Below are 27,084 nucleotides of genomic sequence, written 5' to 3'. Positions count from 1 at the left end.
AAGGGCCTCCCTGAACGCTGCCGCGAGACTCATTACTGGCTCAAGAAAACACTCGCATATATCCCCAGACTTAAAGTCCCTAAAATGGCTGCCTTTTGAAGCTAGAATACAGCTAAAAATTGCAGTTATGACACACGCGGCCGTGCACCACAATGCACCCAATTACCTCGCTCAAAAGTTGTCTATATCAGGAGGTTCGAGATCCAATAGAAGTACAAAAAATCTACTCCTGAAACCTCGTAGATTCCGGAAAGAGAAAACATACAAGCGCTCCTTCTCAGGAATGGCACCCAGGATCTGGAATGCGCTCCCTCCTGAAATCAGGCTTATCTCCTCCACTGCACTCTTCAAGAAAGAGGTGAAAACCATCCTTCTGGCCAAGATCTCCTGAACTTTATAGGTGCAGGATTAGAGACTCTGCATTGCTCTGTATCTCTGTCCACCTGGTCCTTTGGCACTATACTCCTACTTGATGGGGGACATTATTACGCTACTCTCTTAATACCGACCAATATATGATACACTTTGGTATACTGATTCACTCTCCCGATGCCCCCTCTCAGTGTTCTCTCTACACTAAGTCATTGGTTTGTATATTGATATGCTTGATGTATGTTATTTTTATCCTACTATGTCAGTGACTATTATACTGCTTCGATTATCGCTGTTCACTCCTACGTCCCCTACCCTGTCATTGTGAAGCGCTCTGATATCTGTAAGGATCTTGTTCGTGCTATATAAAACTTTGAATAAATAAATAAATAAATAAATAAAATCCTTCATGACAGTGTTGCCGTACAAGCTTTGTTGCTTCTTTGCCGGTCTCCTTTTCAATCTTGAATTCCTGTTCCCCTACTAATGTCTTTTTTCCCCACAAATTACTATGGAACTTTTTTATCTTCCCAGTGACTCTAATCTCCAACACATCCCCTTTCTTTCATGCCGGGTTTCTCCTTAAATCCTTTTTTTAAACGTATTTTTATTGCAACACTGCACAGATACCGCATTACATGTTTGCCATAGTTTACAATGTATCATTGGTAGGCCAATTATTAACATGTTATATATCAGCAGTCTACTTGGGAGCCCGTATGCTTCACTCAGTAGTTTCATTGCTGAGTGCATAATAGCTATTTCGGTATTTAAAACCTTTCCCACCAAGGAGAAATGCGTGCAGCAATACTTATGACTTGTAGTAAGAGAATGAAAATAAAAAAAAATGAACCTTGGCAGTGATCAGTGGCGGAATCCCACCCCACCCCACAGGGAATGTATTTAGGACATCTAGAGCAGGACTATGGGACGGTCAACAGGGTTTTTCGGAGGAAGCGGGGGTGATCTCTTCTGCTTTCCGGTGAAGTCTGTTTCTATTTGTGAAAGCTGGGGTTTTCTCCATTCTCTGGGTTCGGCGTGGGGTGGTATGACTAGACGTTTGTGTTGAGCCCTCCTCCTTCTCATTTTGGTCTGCAATCCCTCCAGCATGCATCCTCACTCTTCCAGAACACGCTCTGCTTTCTCGTCCATTTGCACGACTCACAGGCGGCACTTCTCAGCCACACCCTACCCTCGCATGTCTGCCCTCCATCTATCTAGTCGAGGGAGATAGCATGAGTCCAATGTATTACAATACGCTGTTTAGCCAGGACAAGGCCTAAGAGGCCGAATTTGTATCTTATGTGTGTTCCCTTTTTTGATGTTGGAAGTCGGAAGTACTCCTAGTCAACACTGCTTAATTGACGCCTCTATTCGTACAGCTGTATCTGTTCGGAGCACCTGGATCACTTGTTGCCATTACGGTTGCAGTTTGGCAGAACTCCAGGTCATATTTATGAATGTTGCAGGGTCTGCAGCACAACATGGGGCACGCCGAGGAGCGCCCCGGATAGAAGCTTGCCAATCTCTGATCCTCCTTAAATCCTTAAGGTTTTGCTGCTCCCCTTCTGTAACCCTCATGCACCAAACTAGCCTTTTTTCTCTTGTATTATCTCTTTTATTATTCTGTGTTTTTCACTATTGTTTTGTAGGAGGAGTAGTCTCAGCTATGCAATCCCAGATTGCCAGTTACGTACATAATTTCCCTTTTGTTCTAAATCCATTCTGCTCACTACATTTTAGAAGGCTGTTGAAACATGCTCCTCTTTTTTGCATAGTGGATCTCTCTTTCCAACCTTATGATGTTGGAACATGTGAACATCAGGAAGCCATCACCATCCCTTGGCCCATAAGAAGAGCACCACAGATCAAATGAAATTAGAACTAATATATATGCTCAAACTCTTCCTCGAATCTGTACTGCCACCATACTGGTTATCAGCCCCCAACTTATATAGATGGCTGCCAAATTCTACTGTAATATGCTCCTTGACAAAAAAGATGTAGTTATGTTATCCTTCTGCCATCTACACATATGTAAATATTGACTTAAGTGAAAAACACTTTACACATTTAGTCTAACAAACGTGTTCTTCTAATGGATACTTCTAACAACGGATTCTGCTTCATAGTATGTTCATTAAAGTCATAAACATTTGAATAATTCCCTGCTTTTTGCGGGAATCCTGTACATTATATATTAATATGTATGACCCTCCAGGAATAGAGAAGGTGAGGAGTGCAACATGTTCAGATGTTTGGCAGCGCCCTCCAAAAGACTATAGCAGGCAAGATTTCCAAACATTTTAGAATGTTTCTAAGGCTCATGAAAGTTAACCAAAACTACATTGCATCAGATATAACCTCAACTGCCGCCTATATGTCTAAATGGTGAAAAGTGCAGCCTGCTGGGCTGTCATTATAACAGTTAATAAAAAAACATGTTACTTTAATGTTTCACGGCTTCTACAACCCATGATGCTTTCATTGGTAGTTGCCTCAGAGTCAGTTATTTTTTTTACCGGCTTGTGTTTAGAGGGATCCTGGAACACACTGGGTGTTTTCTCACTGATTTTATCTGAGAATTTTTTCTCAGAATTCTTTCAGAATTGGTTTCCCTCTGGAACTTTTACAATTGTCAAGTTTTGCAAAGCATTTTTAGGCCTGGCCTGTGACAGCACATGTGGTACATGCTCTTTTGCTTTCATAAGATATATGCAACAAAGGACTTGGAGCCTGCTATTGCTCACTATTTGTTTGCCCCTTTGTCACCCTTCTTCCCTCCCACCCTCCTGTGTCCCTGTCGCTTCTTCCCTTCCACCCTCCCATGTCCCTGTTGCTTCTTCCCTCCCATCCTCCCATGTCCCTGTTGCTTCTTCCCTCCCACCCACCCATGTCGCTTCTTCCCTCCCACCCTCCCATGTCGCTTCTTCCCTCCCACCCTCCCATGTCCCTGTTGCTTCTTCACTCCCACCCCCCATGTCCCTGTTGCTTCTTCCTTCCCACCCTCCCATGAACCTGTTGCTTCTTCCCCCAGACCCTCCATTGTCCCTGTTGTCTAGGCAAAAGTATGACCAAGGGGTTACCAAGATTCTGATCAGTGGAGGGTGACATCTTGTTCCTTTAAAAACGTTTCCTTTATACTTAGGTGGGGTGGCGGGGGGGAGGGGGGGAGGGTGTAACAACAAAATGTCAAATAACAAAATAGAGAGAAAGAGGAGGAAGCGAAGATGCTTGTTCGTCTCCCCTGGTAATAGATACATGTAAACAAAGAGAACGAGCTAAGAGCTGCGCTCTAGGATACCCAGTCAGCAGGGTTATAGAAATTAAGCCTCCTTGACAGGGAACCCAGTTGTGTTTTTTAGAAGAACCCTCACCCACCAACCTAGTTGGTGGCATGCTTCATCATCAGGTTCCCACCCAGGAAGTCGAGTGCTTCCTAGGTGTGCTTCGACTCCTGATCATAGCGGAGCTGGGTTATTTGTTTGTATTTTGTGAATAGTGGGTACTGTGAGAGTGGAAGGTTAAAACCACCTCCAGGGTACCCAATCCTTTATTATATGGTCCCTGGTTAAAAAATACTTAATTGGACGTGAGTGAGACTATGGTCTTGCATGTCTCCTCAAAATATGTGAAGAGTGAATTTGTGTGAGGTGGTCTACATGTTTCAGCCAAAAGTGTAAGATTGAATGGATTTCTTCAGGACCTGTGGCTCAGAGTGAACTCTGAGCTCACGTAAACCATGTACACACGCTAAGGTGTGGATAGAATTGTAAGGTGCGTGACTGACGGTTTTCACCGTCAGAATTTCTGTACCTGTAAAAAAGAAAGATAATGAGACACAGCGTAATTTAGAATTAACAGTAGGTCCCCCATGATAGGGACCCTGCATCCATGCATGTGTTTGCAGGTAGCATAATATTGACTATTGACAAATCCGTCCGAGCGTGTAGTGTGCGTTTTGTCAGACATGCAAAGCTTAAGAGTGTAGAAGCACTCGTAGGTAGTAGGCTATATGAGGTTGATCCAAAACAAAATGCCACATTGCTTAAGATCGCAATCATTTTTGTAGCATCTCTCCAACCACTGTTGCTTTTTTTCATTCCCCTCTTAGACTTTTTACTCTTCTTCATCAGCTTTGCCTACTACCATTCATCTTTACCTCTAGTTCTGTGCTCTACTGTTATTTCTAAAAACAGTTTTAAAATGAGATGTGTGGAATATTTGAATTAGTCTAATTTTCCCAACGGTCTTCAACTGCACCTCAGTGATGAGGCTGAACAATGCCAAAACTGGCCTGTAAGTTATGTTCCCATTCAGAAGTCACATGGCCTAGCAATTCAGGATTGAGTGAACCCATTGGAGCAAGATCACGGCTGATTTGCTTATGATTTGTCCCAGTTGGAACCGAGAACATAAAATGATCGAGTGACTGTGACTCTCCTCATCCCACTCCATCTCCCATCCTCCCCACTGTGAGCATTTTAATCTCTCATCCCTGTATTCCCTTCTAACATAGCATCTCACCTACTCTAATTGTTTCCTTCTTTTGTGTATTTTTGTTTGAGTTTTTCCTTTTTCCTCCATCTCTTTAATCTCATGTGACATCATTTGTGACATCATTAGTAAATGCAAAGTTATAGACATTTCACCTTTGCTTTTGAATTTCATGTCTAACGTTTAACTCTGGGTATGTTTTGCGTGAAATATCTTTTTACACTATTCTTAAAATGCTCTTGCATTGCAGGCCAGTAATGGGCAGTGGTACCAGATGAATGACTCCGTTGTTTCAAGCAGTGACATTCGTTCTGTGCTCAATCAGCAAGCCTACGTTCTGTTTTACATCAGGTGCGAACAATTTGTCAAATCTTACTATTATTTTTCAAAAAAATGTCAAGATCGCTCTTTTAATTTCAATTTTAATTTTTTTTTTATTTTAGATCCAGTGACCTGAAAAATGGCGATCATATTAATTCTGTTCATACTCCTGGACAGTCCTCTCCTCGACCCTTAATGAACCAACGCGTCATTAATAATAAGCAAACGCCGTCTTCGTTTATTGGACCTCAGCTGCCTCATCATATGATTAAGGTAACTCTTCAAATAAAGTAGGAATGGGGTTTGTTGGTTTATACAATATTTTCAAATGCTATATCACTATTATTTCTGACTTGCTGCAGGCATTTTTTAATTATGTGGTTCTTTTTAACTTGTGCATAGTTAACATACATCATGATTGATTGTGAAATTTAATTTGTTCTAATATATCCCTTTTTGGTGTAAACAATATGCAGTCTGTTGATGAAACTTGCAGCATCTAATACTTCTGTTCCTTGTGGATATTTCTACTTGCAGATTCAGTATCTCTTTATATGCCTCCAGACTGAATCTAGGAGCTTGAAATTGCACCTCTGTGGTGATGGTTGGCACCTCTGCTCCGTCTCCATTCTGTGAACATCACAGTTAAATAAGGCGCCACCCTGCCATACTGACATCATTTCAATTTTTCTCCCCACCTTTGATGCATTTTTGAGAGTTACTTTTGAAAGTATTATTCAGTCAACATTGCATTGACTGTGTTTTCAGGATGTCTCTCCCGAAAATGTTATGGTCTAAACCTTGAATCGCCTGTCAGAACAAATTGCTGGAGTCGGACCCTCAAGATGTGTGGTGCGAAGTATAATCTCATATGTTCCAGAGTGGGAGGGCTAGCTCTTCACTGCGTAGGCTCTGATTGATTGTCTGGCTTGTATCCGGAACAGATGCAGGTCCTGCTTCAAATCCCACTCCAGGACGCCTACAACCAGCAAGTCCTGGGTGAGAGCCGCTTTCAAGGACAAAGACGGGTCTTTAGAAGACGGACATAAGATGTTACAGGAGAAATACTTCCACTTTATTATGTTACTTCCTCTGCAGGGTTAGCCCTTCCAGATTGCAGCAGCATTTTCCAACCTCCTCATCATCATCGAGTCTTATTTTAGTGAAGCTGTACTCAGTGCTGTATTTGGCTCCGGTGCTGGTGCTGTCATGGCACAGTTTGTGACTTTCATGCAGGCTAACCTGGGCCTTTTCACTCCACTGTGGCTCGATTAACTACTCCTATGGATCCCAAAAAGCCTCTGGGACCTCTGACTAGACATCCTCCGGTAACTCTATCACCAGCCAGCCCTGCCTGTCATCTACCTGAAGGATTACAAAATATAGTAAACTTTCCTGAAGATAAAGGACATTATGGTCAAGTCTTGATGTAAAGCACGCCAGGCTCAATGGACTTTTTTGCTGTGATTCACATACCATTCAGAAGCCTAACATTGTGTACCACTACAATGATAGTAGCAGTATGATAATCCCCTTGGTATCCTTGTAACTGTCACTGCGGTACTCCAGTGACCTCGCTACAACCCTGGATTGACCTCCTGAGCTTCCTTCAAGAAAGTTGTTCATAGTTCCTGGAATTGCCTTTACCTTTAGAGGAGAACAAGGTTAACTTTCTCCAGAAATTCTGCAGCCGACATCCTCCTCGGTTGAACCATTGCTCTCCTTCATTGAAGCGTTGATGGACCACAATTTCTTTGAGTGAAGAAAACCAGTGTCTTCCCCTGTGATGAACAGTAATCGTCTGACTCCTGGGGAACCAAAACCTTTGACTGCACACCTCCTTCCTAGTGATAGAGAGTCAAAAACGATTGAGGTAATGGGGAAGTAGATCTTCTTTTTGGGGTCTCTTTACCTTTGCTTCACAAACACAATTTGCTTCCTCGTTCATTACTCCTGTGGCACTGTGGGTAATGGTGCAAAAAGTACCTGCCAGATAATCTTTGTAATTGATGGGCAAGATGTGACCAAGTAAGTAATTCCTCTGGCCTGGTTCAGTGGAGAAATCCATGGGTTCTTCCACTTATTTTATTATTTATTTATTTATTGTGATTTATATAGCGCACTTTAACCCAGAGGTCTCTAAGCGCTTTGTTAGGATCAGCTAGACAATAAAAGGATGCATCGGATTACAATTAGCGGCCACCCCACGCTTGCTGGAAAAGCACAGTTTTTAATTTCTTACGGAAGGGCATATGGTTCGTCTCATTATGAAGTTCCAACGGTAATTTGTTCCACATAGCTGGGAGAGTATGTGAAAAGGCACGCCCGCCCACAGTGATCAGTCTGCAGCGTGGCTGAACAAGATAGGTGGAGTCAGCAGATCTAAGCACCCTCCCTGGTTTATAGAGGGTCAGGCGTGATTTCAAATAGGTAGGTGCCCTTCCATAGAGAGCTTTGTGGGCAATGCAGAGCCCCTTGAACATTAACCTCTGTCTAACAGGCAGCCAGTGAAGTTCCCGCAAGAGGGGGGATGCCTGGGTGTTCCTCGGTTTCTTAAAGATGAGCCTAGCGGCGTCATTCATGACCGTCTGCATTCTATTTAAAAGACCCTGTGGAAGTCCTATGTACAACGAATTGCCATAGTCCAACCTGGCCAAAATCATTGCAGAGACCGCACTCCTTAAAGTGGAAAAAGAGAGCAGCGAAGAAACTTTCCTAAGTTGTCGGAGGAGGCCGACACAGCTGCCCACCACAGCTGTTACTTGCTTTTTCATGGACAGCTTACTGTCCACCTGGATGCCCAGGCTCTTCACCACCTCCGCCGGTTCCGGAGGCATGCCCAACTCCCCAGGCCAGAAACGATCGCACAAGGGTTGCCAGCGATAGTAATTGGCAGCACCTCGGTTTTGTCCGGGTTGATTTTTAGGGAGTTACTGGACATCCAGTTAGCTGTACTTCTCAGAATGTTTTGCAATCTAGCAAAAGCATTCTGGCTATCATCCAATTGGATGATGATCTGGGTGTCATCTGCGTAATTATATACCTGGCAGTCCATTTGATCTTATCTCTGCTGTTTTGCCTGGATATGTTCCACAGGCCTTTCAGTGTATATCTAGATGTATATTATGGAGCATGACCTTCTATGGAATAATATGCCTCTAGTGAGTATACCGACTTACCACTGAAGCGCTTCAGACAAGTTCAAGCTATGGCTAGATCCTTGGGTGCTGGCTTTCTGTGCTTCACGCTTTAATCAACAATACTGAAAGTTCAGGGGATGTTCTCGAGGTCTGCCCTTTCTGCTGTGTCAGCTCTTGTAGCCGGTGCAGCAGCCAGAGGTATTTTGAAGCTTCTCGGGGGAGGGGCACATTAAAGACCGTGTTCTGGGAGGGATGCTTTTCTAGTTATTCGCAAGAAAGTCTGGAGTCTCTGTTCCATTTCACTTTCTGAATACTTTCCCCCTTTAGAAGAAGTTTTAAACGTATTCTCTTCTGGCTCTAGAACTGTAAGACTCAGTGGTTTCCCTCGACTGTAGCACAAACAATTTCATGCTTGATGCTGCAGTCGCTCTTGCCCTACCTGGGTTTTATGGTAACTCCACCCACTTTCAGTTTGCAGTCCTGTTTGGACTAAAATTTACCTCTCAAGTCTTCATTAAGGTGACTTAGGTGGTCGTGACAGGTCTTTGCAGGTTTGTATTTTTAGTTTTCCCATACTTAAACTACCTACTCAAGGTGTGGTTGCCACAGCCAGTGGGGGACCATCTGCAGACCCCATTCTCTCTAATCTTCGACTTGTGGGTTTCAATCAACCTCCCCACTTCTCACTTGCAATCCTTCCAGTTTCGCCTCTTAAGTGGGCTGCTGAACATTGTCTCTCTCTAGCCTGCCTCAGCCAGTTTAGAACAGTAAGGGTATGATCCCAATGTCTCGGGAGGGAGCTTTTATTCCAGCCTGTACAGTCCCCTGTGTCTTGGGCATGCTCACCTCTTGTCTTCTGCTGGAGCTCCATAGTTGAAGACTCACATGTGCACTCCTGTTGTAGGCCGCTGAACATTGTCTCCCTCTAGCTTGCCTCAGCCAGTTTAGAACAGTAAGGCTGTGATCCCAATGTCTCGGGAGGGAGCTCTTATTCCAGCCTGTACAGTCCCCTGTGTCTTTGGCATGCTCACCTCTTGCCTTCTGCTGGAGCTCCATAGTTGAAGACTCAGATGTGCACTCCTGTTGTGTCTCTGTTTTCAGTGGGCCCAGATATGGAGAGTCCTTCTGGACAACATTCAGATTTTCCCAGACACAGCACAAGTTTTACTTTGTTGGCTGGTGTCAGAACTCATGTGTGGGAAGCCATTCTGTCCCTAGTGGTAGTGGCTACTGTAATTTAAAACCCCTTCATTTGTGTCCTCTTGACACATTGGGGATTCAAGAGCTGTGGTCATCTTCATGTATTGGAGATCAGAGACCTATAGTCTTTCGGAACTGAGGTAATATATCAACTTGCTCATGGTTAGAGCGATCTAACTGGCCCTCGAGGCATTTGCGCTTTCCCTATGCAGTTGATTGGCCCAGGTCCGGACAAACCATTTCACCACAGTGATCTCTCTGGTATTCACTCCAAAGATATGGTGACAAGCTACTCAAGGAAGACAGACAGGACTTCCAAGAGGTCCTTAATAAGGGCATGCTTGTCTCCACCCAGATCATTGGTGCAGTGGCAGACACTTCTGACATGGTGACACTTGGATACTGCCATAGTACCTGTATGAGACGGAGTTCATGGGTCAGATCAACTAGATTTAAACCCGAGGCACAGCAACGAATCTTAAATCTGCCTTTTTCAAGGGATTCTCTTTTTGGTAGTCATGCGAACACGGAAATTAGTCTTATGAAATCTGAAATGGAGACATTGAAAACCGTAGGTGAGTCCTGACAAAAAGAAAGAATACAGGAGAAGATACAAACCCTACAACAGGTGTTTCTTTCCTGATTTATTTCATTTCTTATGTATTTGTTCCGCATCCTGAGATAGAGAATAGGTCTGAACTCTTCCTTATTGCCAAAAAAGGATCTTGGATTTATTTATGTTAATTTGTAGTTCGAAAAACAAGACCACAAGAAGAGTTCATGCTTCATTACACCAGGTTTACCCTGAGTTACATAAAGTGGATTTAAATGTGTGCATTAGACCTCCAATATGCCTATTTTCCTATTCAGACCACAAAGATGAAAAGAAAATTGCTTAGTTTTATGTAATTTCCATTACAGAATCCTACCATTTAAACTAAAATCAGCTCCTTCACCATTTGCAGAATATATGGCTTCATCACAGCATACCTTAGGAGGCCGAAAATCTCCATCTACCTTTATCTAGCCGACTGGTTAATAAAAGCTGCATTTTCAGAGGATACTATGAAACACTTTCAAATATGCCTCAATATACCCTTTGACGTCTGAATCTACGAGTAAACCTCCAGAAATCAACAACCTTCTCAGTACATAAATTGCAGTATTTTGGTGCTATCTTGGATACTCCAGCTGCAAACGTGTATCCTTCGAAGGAGACACTATCGTCTATCCATCTGAAATGTCTCAATCTGTTGCAAACCCCTTGCCCAGTAGCACAACTTATATCGTCTCTCCTAGGCCCAATGGCATCCTGTATTTTTCAGAAACCTCATGACAGATTTCACATGAGGCCCCTACAACAATGCCTAGAGGACCAGTGGAATCAGTTAACTGGCTTCTGGGGAAAGAAATAAACTCTGTCACATTCAGCAATCCAATAATTTCATGGTGGAATCAGTCAAAAAAATGTATTGAAGGGAATCCGGTTCCATCATGATCTCTCTGTTCCAACACTAGCTACAGTTGCTTTTCACCAAGGAAGGGGAGTTCATTTAAGGACTACAGGGACTTGGTCATAGAAAGAAAAGGTCTACCATATCAACCTACCGGAACTAATAGTGGTCCACTTAGCTCTGAAATGGTTTCCTTCGTTCATGACATGCTCCCTTCTTTTTCAGACGGACAATATAATGATAATTTATTATCTGAACAAGCAGGGAGGGTTTCACTCCATATCACTTTCTGTTGAACCTCAACCCGTATAGAAATGGCTAACTGCAAGAAATGTAACCATCACTGCCGTTTATCTGCTAAGCATTCAAACATGCAAGCAGACTCCTTCAGTCATTCTTTTCAAGAAAATCACTGCTGGGTTTTAAACTACAAAGTCTCACAAAAAACATTTTTCAAGATAGGGGCACCAACAAATAGACTTAATCGCAGACACAAGAAACAGAAAATGCCTAAATTACGCCTCCAGATACTACCAACCAGGGTTGAAATGGAATATTTGTATGATAGACTGGTGAAAGAAATGTCTGTAGGCATGTCATATAAAACCACTGATACCAAATATTCTGATCAACATGCACCATTTGAAGACCAGAATGATCATGATTGTACCAGAATGGCCCGGCCAAAGGTGGTTCACAGACCTTCTACACCTATCCGAACATCCACGCAGGAATTTCTGTTAAAGTTTGGTGGCTACTTCCTATACCCCATCCTTTGAGCTTAGCAGCTTTGTTCCTGAATTCCTGTGATACAGGAATCTATACTATTGCAGGACTGAATGGACGTTTTGCTAGAAGCCAAAAATTCCTCCAGAATAACCTTTATGTTCAATTCTAAAAGGTTCTGCATTTGGTGCTATCAAAACAACAACGATCCCTCCAAATGTCTGGATAAAATGGCGATTCCTTATTTACTTCATCTGGCAAGGTCTGGTCTACAATTGTCATCCCTTAAAGTACACCTCAAGGCATTACCTGCCTAAAGGAAATCTCCTTCGCAAACCTCCTTATTTCGATTGTCTCTGATTAAGGACTTCGTAGACGGTATTAGTAAAGTATTCTCTTGCAGCAAGCCTCCTTCACCTGCTTGGGAACTTAACATAGTACTTTCTAATAAATTAGATCTCCCTTTCACCCCATTTACAAGGCCTACTTGGAAGGCTGCCTTTTCAGTACCCATCACCTCTGCCCATATAGTTTGTGAAATACAGGCCATATGCACTATAGAACCTTTGGCCTTATGCGCTCTGGAACCTTTCACAGTTTTCAACAGCAACAGAGTTGGGATGATAACCCACCCAGTTTCCTTCTAAAGGTAGATTGGTTGCTGCAGTGTGAGATGTTGTTCGTGATCTGTGGATGGCTGACGCTGTAATTAATTGGCCATGCTTATGGTGTACCAGTCTTCTGTTCTCACTGACCTGTAATAATTGCTTCTGCTGTACAGATTGGTGTCTGTTGCCTTTTAGGTTAGTGGTATTTTTGGGGACTTAAAGCCCTCCTGTTATGTATGTGTGGGCTGCTGGGATGTCTCCTCTTGGGTGCGACTTAGGTCACTTCAACTATTTGGCTGGCATTTCCTTCTGGCCAAGCTTCTGCATGCCATGGATTCTTCTTGTCAGGTGACTCCTTGTTTACACCTCCTGTTTGCTGGGTGCCAGGTTCTTGAGATGTAACCCTGTCATCATGAGAGGGGGCAGAGTGGAGGGGGGGCAGTTAAGGGGTTCTAGCATTAACTTGTTGAACCTGTAATTGCTTCTACTTACTAACCTTGTTAATTTTTTAGAGTGTCAATGTGTCTGTGCCATTTTTGTCAGGCAACTGGTGGATGGCATTTTGTTTTGATGCTATTATATACCCTTTTTCTTTTGTTTTCCCTTTAGCTGAAGTAGCATCTGACCTCTGGGAACTGTTATGTTGTATTGTGTGCTCCTTGCAGGGATCCTTAGGTATCCCTGCTCCGGGCTTCCTTGGATTCTTTGTTCCTTTCTGAACCTCTTGATTCCTCTGTCCATGGTTTCTTCTGATGGACTCGCTGGGCTTAGCAATGATAGTTGTTTTCTGCTGATTCTGTGTTGTGGTGCCCTTGTGTGTTTGATAATGTCTGCCAAATTGAACCCTGAGGCCAGTGTTGTTTCTGCCATTGGCGCTCGTACTCGCCCTGCAGTTGCAGTTGCTGTTCCAGTGTGGCTGTCCTCTGAATTGGCCTTTGTGCCTTAAGCATATTTTACATTGAGTGGGAGTTTTGGTGTGTCTACCCTGCCCTGTGGCAGAAAGGTTGCGACTGATGGTGAGTAACTTTTACTTTGTGATGATTTATAGGTCTTCCTTTCTTGTCTAGGTTGTTGCACAACCTAAGTCCAAGAAGATGTGGATTGTGCTCCCTCTAAAAGATAAATGCTCCAGTTAACCTATCCCCCGATTTAAGAAAAAAAAGTGCTTACATGTTCTAAGATTAAAAGATTAAAACCATAAAAACAGATCTAGAAAGAAAGCCAAGAGTTTTTGGTCCATGATTGGAGGAGCAGAACTGTTTAATTAGAATATGTCCTTAGCAGTGTGTCAAAATCCAAACCAGACAAAAGGTGATGGTATAGGCTTACTAAAAAGAATTGTGTTCTTAAATGTATGCCTTGTGTGGTAATGAACTGCAACTACTTTGGTCATATCAAGGGGCTCTTCCAACAAAGTAGATAATTTTATCAACTGTAATATTTCAACAATTGATGTATGTGTCCCACATAGTTTGCGATTGGGAGGAGTTATGTGGCGTGAACCAACAGTGCATAGATTAACACCGACGTAAGAGGTGTTTGCCTCACAGTTAAGTAAAACAAAAAAAGTTCCCAAAATGTTTTATTAGATTAAAATACAAAGGATTCTAATATGAATTTGTTATACTATGTACTTTACTTTTTCAGTTTATAGTTTCAGATCTTTTTTTTTTACCTTGAACCTTTATGCCAAGAAAGTTAATCAAAGTCTGTTATTCTAAGCTGTAGATTCGCCCACACAAAATGCCTCCAACAGAAGCGGAGTATCTCTCATCCTCATATCTTGTTACATCCAAGAAACACCCTTGTGCAGTCTACAGCATTGATTTGGCAGGCTGTCTATAATTCTTTAACCTCAAAACTTGATAAATGAGTGTTATGGTGAGGAAAATAATGCAGTCTTAATTCAGCAAAATACAGTTTTCACAGGCATCTTTTGCTTACCTCTTTCTTTATGAAGTTGATTTCTCACCTCTGGCTTGTACAATGAGATGCACAGCTAATCTTTAATCTTGCAGGAGAATGCGCTTCTTTGCTTTAGAATGGAGCGCTGGTCTCTGTTGTATTGGTGGTAGGGGAACATAAGATCCATCATTCAACCACCTTGTTGATTTGGTCAGTAAAATACCTGAAATTAGGTGAACATGCTACTATATTAAATGCTGTGTTCCAAAGTGGAAATGGGTGGGCACTTATCTTTGTTTGGATGCCAGGTTTTGACTTGGGCTCGAGTAATCGTGCCGACCCCAGCAGAGACTCACCTGACTGAAGCCAGTTTCATTGGAGAGTATTTTACCCCCCTGCTCCAGTAGCTTAGTTGCTTAGTCCTGTTTCAGCTAAGTCGCACATGCTTGTGCCCTCAAAAGTGGCTAGGGAAGGTTCAGAGTGATTGTGCTTGCTGATCTCTGTGGTGGGCACATCACCTTGATGGGGTGCCAATCTCTACCCTGTACCAAATGCAGCAGGGCTCGGTCTGCATAGACTGAATACTAAAGAGACCTATCCTAAAGTACTGTGCAAAGATGAAACAGTGCTGGGAAGAATTATTTTGAAACAGGTAACACTCCAAGCAACTACCAATGTTTAACAAAGGGTTAGCTGGGTGAACCAAAACAGAGATTATCATCATTATTCCCTGTAAAGGCACATGTTAAGAATTGCACTCATAAGAGCAGTTTAGGCATTGTCCACTGTCCCCACCAGTTAAAAGGTTAACTTTCCCAATGTATATCATAACCGTGCTCTGTGACTTTGTTACAGTATTGTGTAGCAGAAGTAGAGTATTGGTTTTCTTTTTTGCTCGGTAGTGTCTTATTAATCACTTTTAAATGTTTATTGATTTCTGTCTCTAACCCCATGTCACCTTCCTGAGTATGTCCTAGTCTGCTTGAGGATGTAATCATGTTCTTGGTATTCAGTTTGGAGCTCAGAGGTAGGGAAAAGCTCCAGGATACCATTGTTTGAAGGTTCTAGGTAATACGTTCTGAAATCAATAACACCTTCGCCCTTGGACTCCTGAAAAAAGTTCCAATGCCGAGTATGTTTTTTTGTTTAATATAATGTACATTTTGTAATTGAGGGGAGTTGGTAGGAAAAAGTGAAGGTGAGAGAGTAAGGGAGATGCCATTGGGGTAAAAAACAGTGTTGCACAAGTTCTCTAGCATCTCTGCTTACTGAGGGCGCTTCACTTATGTTGTCTATTTGATGTTGCGCGGAACTGATCAGTGGAAAACAACCCCATTTCGGAGAATTACGTATCTGATTGTATATGGTATTCAAAGTTTTGTGAAGTTTTTAACCATTATATTTTGTGTGATTATAACTTTTTTGGCTCACAAATTACTCCGTTTTTTATGACCTTCATCAAATGGTATTTGTTAGCAGAGTAGTTGATGCCAAATTGTGTCAGGTTTTCAGGTTTTAGTGTCTTTATTTCGATAATAAAATCATAAAAGACAAAATGAAAACATTCATGAACAAATCAAAACCACCACTACATATACACATTTATGTAAAGACAAATTTAAACATATTATTAAATTTACGCTAGGACTAAAATCACAATTAAAAAGTTATTAAACATTTGTCAATTCCACAAGACATAAATAAACCTGAATCTAAAAATACAATAGTCACAAATAACATTTCAAGATATAATTAGGAAAAAGATGGGTTCCTTCTGGCTCTGATTGCCCAAGCCCAGCCTAAAAATTTGGCCAAGCATATCACAATGATTTCAGAAGTGTTTGTTTTCAGGGCCCATATTGCATCCGAGGATTTTCTGCAGGGTAATCGTTTGAATATGGGTTTTAACCACTTGGAACGGGGTTCTGAATACTGGGGACAGGCAAACAGTAAATGACCCTCGGTTTCTTTATGATCTGGGCAGCAGCTACAAAAGCTAGAAGAGGTTTTACCCCAGGATGAAGTAAAAGAATTCAGGGGTAATGAGCCCACCCGAAATTGATGATACAGTTTTTTGTCCAATGGCCTGGTAATAGAATCCCAATAAGTCTCGCGGGCAGGATCCAGTTTAAAGCTTAGAAAACGCCCGGTTAGACCCCCAGAACTGGAGGCATGTACCAGGGAAAGACGGGTTGAGGCCCAAAATAGATCCTTAAATTCTTTTTTCGATGGAAAGGTATTAGTACCTGGGGACACCCACAGATGAGTTAAGCCCATATCACACAGACTCTTTTTTACCGAGCGAAGCCATGGGATTCGCTCAGAACCCCCCATGGACTTCACTTCTGCTAGCTCCTTTGCAAAAAGTACAAGATCCTCAGAGGTCCATAAGCGCCTCCAAGTAGACACTACTCTAAATCTAGCCATGTCCGTGATTGGCAGACAACCCATATCATGGCAGAGGGGGGTCAATGGAGTGGATTGGGGTAACCCTACCAGGTTCCGAAGAAATCTACACTGGATTCTATATAAACTCGAAAGGTAATAAACCCCCATAACTCTGCCCCATAAAGTGTGGCTGTATTTATTTTGGTGTCATATATTCTCAGAGCAGGAATGACCCGCTTTGTGATGGATTTCTTCTGCTCGCGCAGAAGACATCCAGTCAGTTGGGCGAGTTTTAGCTGCTGAGTCGCTATTTGATCTTTCCAAGACAGACGACGGTCCAAAGTGACCCCCAGATACGTCATGGTTTCAACTTGTTCCAAGTTGACCCCACTCATTTGCACGCTACTACGTATTAGGTTTTTCCTGGATAAAACCATAAACTTGGTTTTACCCACATTTATCTGGAGGTCATTTATTTTACAAAACTCCTCAAAGCGGTTTAAAGCCCGCTGTAGGCCTCCCCGGGTCTTTGATAGGAGTAGGGTGTCGTCGGCGAAGATCAACATTGGGAATTTAGTCCCCGCCAAAGATGGAGCATCGGTGTTGGTGGACATGAAAAATTTGGCTACTTGGTCAATAAAAAGTAAAAAGAGGGTGGGAGCGAGAACGCACCCCTGACGAACTCCTCGTGTTACTGGAAAGGAGTCCGTGTATTGACCTTGTGCTCCCCACCTTACCCTGGCGTAGTTCTCCTCATGTAGTCTAATAATCATCTCCACCAATTCACCCGGCATACCCAAGTCCCTCAGTACCTGCCATAATTTGCCCCTTGGCACCAGATCGAAGGCTGACTTCAGATCTATGAAGGCGGCAAAGATAGTACCACCGCCAAGCGTGACAACCTTCCAAAAGATCATACAAAAACGTAGCACCTGATCAATGGTACTTGTTCCAGATCTAAAGCCCGCCTGCATAGGGGACAGTATGTTTTCAAGATCCATCCACCCCTGCACTCTCGCCAGGATCATGCGAGCGAAGACTTTTTGGAAACAATCGATTAAACTAATCGGGCGATAGTTGCCTGGGTTTGATCTGTCTCCCTTTTTATGTATAGGGAGAATCTCAGCCCCCTTCCATGTTTTGGGGATACAGGCACCCCTCGCTATAGCATTAGCTATATTTGTTAAATAAGGTACCCAAAGGGCTGTATTGGCCTTAAACAGATCGGCTGGGATTTGATCCAACCCAGGGGCTTTCCCCCGGTTTGTCAGGCCTAGGGCTAGCTCCGTTTCTGTTTCAGTGAAAGTCATGATCATATCACATGGGGGCATTACATGTAACAGGTTCAAAATGGGCGGGGGATCAATGGCTTCTGAGCAAAATTGGCAAGAATAATAGTTTATCCAAGCTTCAGGGGATATATGATTGGATGGAGTACGGAAGTCACCATCCTTACCACATTTAACAATATCCCAAAATTTAGTCTGGTTGTTAGACTTGCTGGCATCCAAAAGATCCGCCCAATAATCATCCTCCCACGCCCTCTTTGCTTCCCACTGTACTCTTTTGTACCATTGCCTAGCTGCCTTTACTGAGCTCATGTTTCTAGATTTGACTTTCTCAATTAGTAAACTATGGGCCTCCCTACACTCTTTGTTGTACCATTTTGATCTTGAGGCTTGAGGATGCCCAATACCTTTATTGCAGGGTTTCGAGAGAAGTTGTTTGAGCTCGATAAAACATTTATCATGTATGTCCATAATCTTATCTTGTTCAGTATAACCCCTCCCAACAACATCTGTCATCATGTTATTTAGTGCAAACTTCACCACATTTTCTATACTGGCCATTATAGTTGCATCACATGAAATTGTGGACCATTTCAGTCTTCTCCGATCATTTGATAAGGTTATAACCCCCTGCCCCCTAGGAACTGGTCCCGCCAATCTTGTCAGATCATGCAATTTAAGTTTCAAAGACAGGGGATTATGGTCACTTTCAGGACGCATAACAATTTTCATATCAACCATAAGGCTCCAAAATTCCATTTAAAAAAAAATGTAATCTATGCGACTTTTTCTCAGACCATTATCAAATGTGAAGTTGGCATCAATGTCCGATTCGGTACGACCATTCGCGGCCCTTAGGCCCCAGGTAAGACAAAAAGCAGTCCAGCTCAGGGCGGCCTCCGTTGCTTTAACAGGTTTTTTATTCATTAGTTCCGGGATTTTCCATGTTGCATCCTCTACAAACCCCCAGTTATCCTCAGGCAGATATAGCGGCTCGATAGTGCAATTTATATCACCAGCTAACAGGATAAATGTTCCCTTATTCCAGCCAGCCAAAAGATTGTCCAGAACACCTACCCATTGGGAGCATCGGCCGCCAGGAAGACCTCGAGAATAAATATTAATAATAAGTATATCCTGGCCCCCTACCTTGCACAACCTAATCGCCAAAATATCAGGATTTTCCACATACAGTTCAGTAACTGAATAACCCCATGCCTGTTTTACCCACGTTGTCGGACCCCCAGAAGCACGCCCTTTGTTACTCTTTATAGCGGGTTTGAAGAAGTTTATAAACCCAGCTTTGTATATCGGTGCGGTAGCCCAAGTTTCTTGTAGTAACACAACATCATATTTATCAATGAACTCTAACCAATCCTCAGAGTCCAGACGGGTCTTTACTCCAGCTACATTCCAGGATACAATGTTAGATATCAATGTGTCGTGTTCTACAGGGTTATTACTTACATTGGGAGAGGGGTGGACGTTGGATAAACTAACACTTGATGGCCTATTTCTGGCTCTATTTTCTTCATTTTTGGGGATTGGCACCCTTTCCCCAACTGGCGCAGCCGGTATACTAGCTTCCAAGTGGGACGTGGGTTGGTTGTCCAAGTTTAATTCCATAACAGGGTTGGGTGGGTATTGTGCTACTTCCCTGTTCTCATCAGACAGGTTAGATAACAGGCTGGGTGAACACAGTCAATCTATCCATTCTAAGTCTGACAGCACCTCAAAATGATTAAAGAGCGGGGGGTACTGTTGAGGGTAAGGTGTTATCGGCCCTTGGAACCTCCCCCCTCTGGTTTTCCACTGGTTAGAGCCCATGGGGTAGTTAATGTGAGTGTGGGGGTAGAAATAGGCAAGGTCCAGGGTCTGAACGTCACCTAGACGGGCAAATCTCGCTTTCCGTCGGATTCTGTCCACCACCCAGGGATCTTTGAAAGAAATCAAGATACAGTCCCCTTCTAGATCTTTAGAGCCCTTACCCACCCAATCAACTCTCCTTACATAGAGGATTTCGGTGGGGGATGAGGGTGGGAGGGGGCGGTGTTTGTTTAACCAATATATAACTTTATTCCGTAAGTCCCCTTGGGTCTCTTTAGTGCCATCTTTTAGAGGGGCCACCCCAGTTAAAACGATAGTATATTGGGACGCTTCTGGGGGTAAATTAACTCGGGGTGTTGGTCGTATTTTTCGGTTATCCAACGTCTGAGACCTTGATGATTGGGAATTTTTTTGGTCTTTACCCATTGTTGGTAATTGTACTGGGGTATTATTTGGTTGATTTGTCAAGCCTTTCGGGAGGAGATATTTCGCTGGGGCTTTATTAGTAGTTGGTGGGCGTTTATCCCTTGAAGTATCCTTTACGGGAACTCTACTGACAGTAGTCAAGGAGGCAGCGGGTTTTGCCCCTGATAAGGGTTTATTATTGGCAGCGGAAATCCCTGCAGGTACAGACTTATTTGCAGGGATCGCTGTGGGTTTTCCTGTTCGTTGGTTTGTGCCCAGAGTTGAATTACAGGCCCCCATCCCGGTAACGGGCGTTATTAGTTTTTGCAAAAGACCCAAGTTGGTGTTTACAGCTAATTCCAATACATCTATTTTAGCGGTCATCAACCTTGTTCTCTCTAAGACCGGGAGCAGTATAGTTTTTAGTATTGCTTCCATCTTAGCCAATAAGATATCATCGCTGTTAAGACAGGTAGGGCAAGGATTTGATGACCCAGAAGTAGCTAGTGAGGGACAATACACCGTTGGAAAACCTTGATGGGGCTGGGAAGGAGGTAAGCTCACACTATTAATAAGATCAATTTTGGATTGTTTTTGGGCCATTTCCCCCTGTGGACTAGATACATGTTTTCTTTTCTGAGATATTGGGTTTGTGCTATTTTGAGGCAGGTTGGACACACTGGGGGGGGTAGGAACATAAGGTTGGGATGCGTCGAACAGGCTGTGTTCGTCATCCTCAAAATACTGACTATCATCCCCATCGCTTGTCTGGTTAGCATAAGGGTTCTGTTCCCTGTTATCGTGGGGTGGGGATATAGTAACCCCATCTCCATCTACATGGACTATCGCATCTGTCTCTGTGGTAGAAATACAATTAAAAGCTGCATGAGAGACAGGGCTTTTAACATGGGCTAGGGCACCAATTGAAGAACGCTTCCCGGTAACTAAATCTAGGGACAGTCTATGTTCTACCATTTCAATTTCCTTTTCCAGAATTCCCGTCGCTCTGGTGATAAAAGCATCGAGGGGGACCAGAAACAACACCCTTAGAAGTTTGTATATGAACTAGGCGTTGTTTCCCAGATCTTAATGCCATATTTGGGAGCTGAGTGGGGAAATATATAAAGGTAAAATATAAATATAAATAAGAATAAATCCACTATGCCACCTAATAGATACCAGTGGGCCCCCTCTCTAATGGTAGATAAATATTTATTTATTTATTTATTTATTTATTTATTCAAAGTTTTATATAGCGCGAACAAGATCCTTACAGATATCAGAGCGCTTCACAACGACAGGGAAGGGGCAACAGAGTAAACAGAGATAATGGGAACAGTATAATAATCAGTGACAAGGTAATAACATGGATGATAAAAACAAACATAAAACCAATCCATATATGATCAGGTAGGTAACATGGTAACATGGTAATAACATGGTAATAACATGGTAAGTAACATGGTAATAACATGGATGAAAAAACAAACATAAAACCACTCCATATATGATCAGGTAAGGGAGTAGTATATAGCAGCACAGGTCATTGATCCCACTACCATGGCGTACAGGTGGATCAGTAAACCAACGTGTATCATATCTTGGTCGGTAGTAATAGAGTAGCGTAATAGTGCCCCCAACAAGTCGAGGATAGGCAGAGCAGCGATACAAGCAATGCAGAGTCTCTGACCCAACATCTGTAGTGATCAGGAGATCTTGGCCAGAAGCATTGTTTTCACCTCTTTCTTGAAGAGTGCAGTGGAGGTGATTAGCCTTGTTTCAGGAGGGAGCGCATTCCAGATCCTGGGTGCCATTCCTGAGAAGGAGCGTTTGTAAGTTTTCGCTTTCCGAAATCTACGAGGTTTCAGGAGTAGATTTTTAGTACTCCTATTGGATCTCGACCCTCCTGATATAGACAGCTTTTGAGCGAGGTAGTAGGGTGCCTTGTGGTGCACGGCCGCGTGTGTCATAGTTGCAATTTTTAGCTGTATTCTGGCTTCAAAAGGCAGCCATTTTAGAGACTTTAGGTCTGGGGATATGTGCGAGTGCTTTCTTGAGCCAGTAATGAGTCTCGCGGCAGCGTTCAGGGAGGCTCTTAAGGGTGCTGTTGTGGATAGCGGGAGACCGCTGAGGGTCGCAATTCCGTAGTCTATTCGAGGGATGACTAGAGCTTGTACAGCAGTTTGGAAGTCTTTGGCAGGGAGGAAGGGTTTAATTTTCCTCAGCGTGTTAATTTGGAAATTAGCTGCTTTTGTGGCTTTGCTGACGTGCTGCTGCATGTCGAGCTTGGCGTCGAGTGTGACGCCTAGGGATTTCGCCGAGTCCACGATGGTAGGTTGGACATTGAGTGCTGTTAGGTTGTTGAGCCAGGTTTGGGTGGTGGAGATTTTCGCCGGAGGTGAGATGAGTAGGAACTCAGTTTTTAGAGCATTTAGTTTGAGGTGATTATCGGCCAGCCGGGATTGGGTGTTAATAAGCGTGGAATTCAGCTGTTTGATATCTTCCGGGGACTGTAACTTTAGGTAGAGTTGCGTGTCATCAGCGTACATATGGAATATGGATATGGTACAATACTGCTAGATTCCACACATAACAAAAAGTATGAGACAGAATATTATTTATCCCAGGACTCTGGGCCCAACCCAACCTTGTCCGACCACGGACGGCCACAGACGGTCCCGCCCTTGTCCCGGGCTTCTCCCGGTCGCTCCCGCGAAGCGGAGACACTGTGCTCCTTATATCTCTACAACTGTGTGTTCATGGGCTGATAGGCGGGGGGCGTGGCCAGCGGGGAGAGCAGCCCAGGTGTTGCAAGTTGGGCGCGCAGGGGCTCCTGGACGCTGGAGTCCCTTTATGCTCGCAGCCCCGCTGGTGAAAGCGCCTTTCCCCGCACTCCTCCTGTTAGATTCACTGCAGCCTCCAGGAACAGACGACGCGCTGCGGGACCCGCGAAGCGGGTCCGGCGAGTCGTGAAGAGAGTGGTGGCAAGGGTCAGCTCTGCTAAGGCAACAAGTCCGCCGCGCTCCTCCAAACACCAGGTACGGTCAGCCAAATAACTACAGAAGGGTCCCACAGGCTCAGAGGCAAAGCCCGCTTTTCACTCCGTCGGCGGGGGGCGTGGCCAGCGGGGAGAGCAGCCCAGGTGTTGCAAGTTGGGCGCGCAGGGGTTCCTGGACGCTGGAGTCCCTGCCTATGCTCGCAGCCCCGCTGGTGAAAGCGCCTTTCCCCGCACTCCTCCTGTTAGATTCACTGCAGCCTCCAGGAACAGACGACGCGCTGCGGGACCCGCGAAGCGGGTCCGGCGAGTCGTGAAGAGAGTGGTGGCAAGGGTCAGCTCTGCTAAGGCAACAAGTCCGCCGCGCTCCTCCAAACACCAGGTACGGTCAGCCAAATAACTACAGAAGGGTCCCCAAATTGTGTCCATTATACTGACTTATATTGTTCGGAAACACTCCAGGCCACCCTATGACACTGCTGCTGCTCCCTGTTGAAAGACTGATAAGCTTAGGGGATTTTCTGGTCCTTCCTGAGCACTTGTCCCGGGTGCCTTCAGAGCCTTCTCACAGAAAAATCAGAGAAGCACTCTCCAACGTTTTTTAGACATTCTGCATCTAGGACAGCAGTATCATACCTGCCCTCCCTTTTGGTAATGAAGGTTAGGTTCGCTATGTCAAGAAGATTGCTGTCATAAATGCTGTTACATACTCTCTAAACAATTGATCCTTATACCCTTAAAAAGTTGAGGCACAGTTGCTTGAAGTCTAGCTAAAAGTGTTCGCCCTCATCTATTATATTGAGGCATTTGTGAACATAGCATATGATGCTATGGGATGGATTGAGTTTCATATCTAAATATGTAGTTTGTTGGCATTCTCATTATTCAGTACCTCCATCTAGTTTAAGAACTTTCACTTCTAGTCGTAAGGGGCATCTCCGCTTGACGCCACCAGTGAAGCTCCACAGAGGAATAAGCCCCTCAGACATTTGCTAATAATGCAAGAAAACATCCTCCAATGCCTTAGTCCCAAAGTCCTAAAAAAAATCAGGTGGAAAAAATATTGAATATTTGCAAAAACTGCAAGATCCAGGGGTTTCTGCTTTGTCGCTGCATTTTAGAACTATGTCCACTCCATTTTATACTGTGTTGTCAGTAGTACCCGGTTCTTAACCAGTTCCAAAGGCGATTTCTGTGCTGATCAAGCAACCGTTTCTCAGCTGAAATTTAAAGTAATAGCACCTCATCCTGTACAACTAACATTGCCATGCACCCTTTCTTGCAAGGAAACATTTTACATGGACTACATAGGGCAAAGAAGGATGAACCTTTTAAAGATAGAAGCAGAACAGATTCCAGCTCTTTTTCAGACTTTTTTGAGTGAGTAGTTCTTTATAGTGAAATTAACTGAAAGCATTCAACAACATAAAACATAAGATTGGTCGGCATACATCTGTTTACAGAATCTAAAACAAATGTTAGCCATGGTGCCCCCTCAAGATTATGAGCAAACTGACACACTTTTCAAAGATGCCTTCCATACATTTCACAATACTATTAATTATTAGGCTACACTGTATTTTACTGACTCATTACAGTTTGATTTTTCCCACTGGATTTCATTCCTTTTCATCATACTGTCTGTCCTCCGTAGTAAACAAGGCTCACTGGCAAACAATAAGGCCCAAGGATTTTTTAGAGTTTGAAAATCACTAAAAGCGGTCATCATTGCCAAGGTCACCAAAAATGTTTTCCGCCATCAGTAATTTTATTCTTTCAATTATTACCAAGGGATTCAACGAGGCTTAGCCTACCATCCTTGAACAGGTTCTTCAGTCATTGTCAGACCCTCTGCATTGAGTTCATGTGAGAGTCCTGGTAGTGCAAGTGCCAGGGCTTATGGAGCCTTTGATGGAGAGTTTTAAAAACCCTTCTTCTTCCACACACAGGGTTAAGAAGTTTAGTGCACCAGAAGATGTTCTGCTGTTAATAAGGACTGATTCCAGTTCCTGCGATAGTTGTAGCAGTTAAGAAAATGTTCCCAAACACGTAGTCCTCCTCAACTACTACAAAGAGAGGCAACTAATGGATGCCACTAGGAAGTACATTTTGGATAAGTCTATAAAGCAGAAAGGTAATCTGCTCTGATTGTCAGAAACGACCAATCGCTGTTGAGCACCATGAACAGGGTTGTAGATCGTCTTCCATTAGATAATAGACCTGTTTTCTTGGAGGTGAAAGCAGGTGAAAGAGCCACTATTGATGTAGAGGATGTTCTTGTTTACTGGAGGTTTCATCCAGTGTGTGCTGTATAAGGCAGTTTCCTCATTCTTATTTCATGCATGCAGACTGGAGGTACCAACACATTCATCGCTACTGCTAGTCAGATTTTAACAACAGCAGAGTTAACTTTATCAGCTGCAGTCTCTGTATAGTCAGGGAACATCTACAAGAGAAAGAAGTCAGCAGCCGTCTGCTACGGCAGGCAGCACCCCCCAAAGCATCACAAACAGAGCTGGGTGTTCTCTCTTGGTACGTTCTTTTGTGTAAGCCTTATTTTTTACCTCTGCAACACTGAAAAGTAGAGCAAATACTCCTTGATAAAAAGAATCATGGATGAGTACCTGTAGGGAACTGGGCAGTTGTTTCAGCCCCCCACACACTTTTTGCTCCATTTTTATTAGCTACTTGATGCTGATTTTCGACTGGGACAGTGTACTGAGTCCTGCTAACCAGACATCAGTGCCAGTGCTCCTTCCCTAAAACTAGGTAAACTTTAATTGTGTAAAAACTGGCTAAGGGCCCCTCTAAGTTCCTAGTACATGGTACTCCTTGTAACTAGGGCATGGGTACTAAAGAGGGTCCCTAAGGGTTGCAGTATATCTTATGCCACCCTAAGGGACCCACATACTAATTCCACATAGACGGCCATTGCAAGCTGCGTGACATGGTGCAGACCATGAGTGAAAACACGACGTGACACCCACCTGTTTGCCATGCCAAAGTCACTGTATCTAATATAGGTATGTCACCCATTCAGCATGTTTTGGAGCCCTAAGGCAGAGTTCAATTCATTTTATGTGAGGACATATCTGAAATAGTAGATGCCCCTGTGATGTCTAGTTCTAGTACTAGATATTGCAAGTGATCAGGGAAGTCATTTTAAAAGCATTTGCTGGACACTGGTGAAAACGTGTTTCCCAGTTACGTGATGACTTCACTGAAAGTAGGGATGTTTGGTATCAGACATCTCATATTAATGAATCCACACTGATGCCAGTGTTGGATTTATTAATACATGCACACAGAGAGGGAACTTTAGAGGTGCTCCCTGAAAACCTACCAGCATCTGCCAGCTTAACGACAAAGACTAGTTTCTGACCTCCAAGTGTGAGTGCCTTTGCTCTCAGGAGGTCAGAAACAAAGCCTTCTCGGGAAGACCCCCCTCCTCCCACAGGATGACCTACTGATTAGCATTTTAAGGCAGGAGAGCTTTAAAGAAGCCACCCCCTTTGAAATGTGAGTCTGGCTTCCTTCGTATGAGAGGAAGCCAACCCCCTTCGTCAAGAGCCATTTGGCACCTAGACATGCAGGAAAATTAGCTAGTCAGGGAGGTGTGCCCACCCCCAGGCTAGTTCCAGCCCTAAGGTGGGCTACCTGAAGTGGACACAATGTTTCAAAGTTGGCCATCTTGATGATGGCAAACTTAGGGATTCTGGAACGGGAATAAGCCCACTTCCCACTGGAAGTGGCCATATAGGAGGCGTAGTGACCCCAGGAGTAAGTAACTGCTGCCCCTCACTTCCTTTAACGCCCCTAAATTGAGTATTTAGGGGACCCCCTGATACCCAATCTTCAGATTTCGATGGACACAAAAGAAGTGGACTGAGAAGACTGCTAACCCAAGAACCGAGGAGCACGACTGACTTGCCGCCAATCCTTCGAACCTGTCCGCTT

General features: G+C 43.6%; 1 protein-coding gene across 4 annotated transcripts in view; it reads left to right on the top strand.

The window, feature by feature from the left end:
* The window catches only part of USP42 (ubiquitin specific peptidase 42), a 525,507-nt gene that overhangs the window by 283,896 nt on the left and 214,527 nt on the right, over window positions 1-27,084 (top strand). For all 4 annotated transcript variants that reach the window (XM_078665145.1, XM_078665143.1, XM_078665146.1 and 1 more), the window contains exons 11-12: window positions 5,120-5,220; window positions 5,313-5,463. In XM_078665145.1, coding sequence (XP_078521271.1) covers window positions 5,120-5,220; window positions 5,313-5,463 — 252 coding nt within the window. The remainder of the gene's footprint in view (window positions 1-5,119; window positions 5,221-5,312; window positions 5,464-27,084) is intronic.

This window comes from Lissotriton helveticus, chromosome 10 (genome assembly GCF_964261635.1).
Source record: "Lissotriton helveticus chromosome 10, aLisHel1.1, whole genome shotgun sequence".
NCBI classification, from domain to species: domain Eukaryota; kingdom Metazoa; phylum Chordata; class Amphibia; order Caudata; family Salamandridae; genus Lissotriton; species Lissotriton helveticus.
Note: the sequence above shows the minus strand (reverse complement) of the source record. Positions and strands in the feature narration are given on the sequence as shown.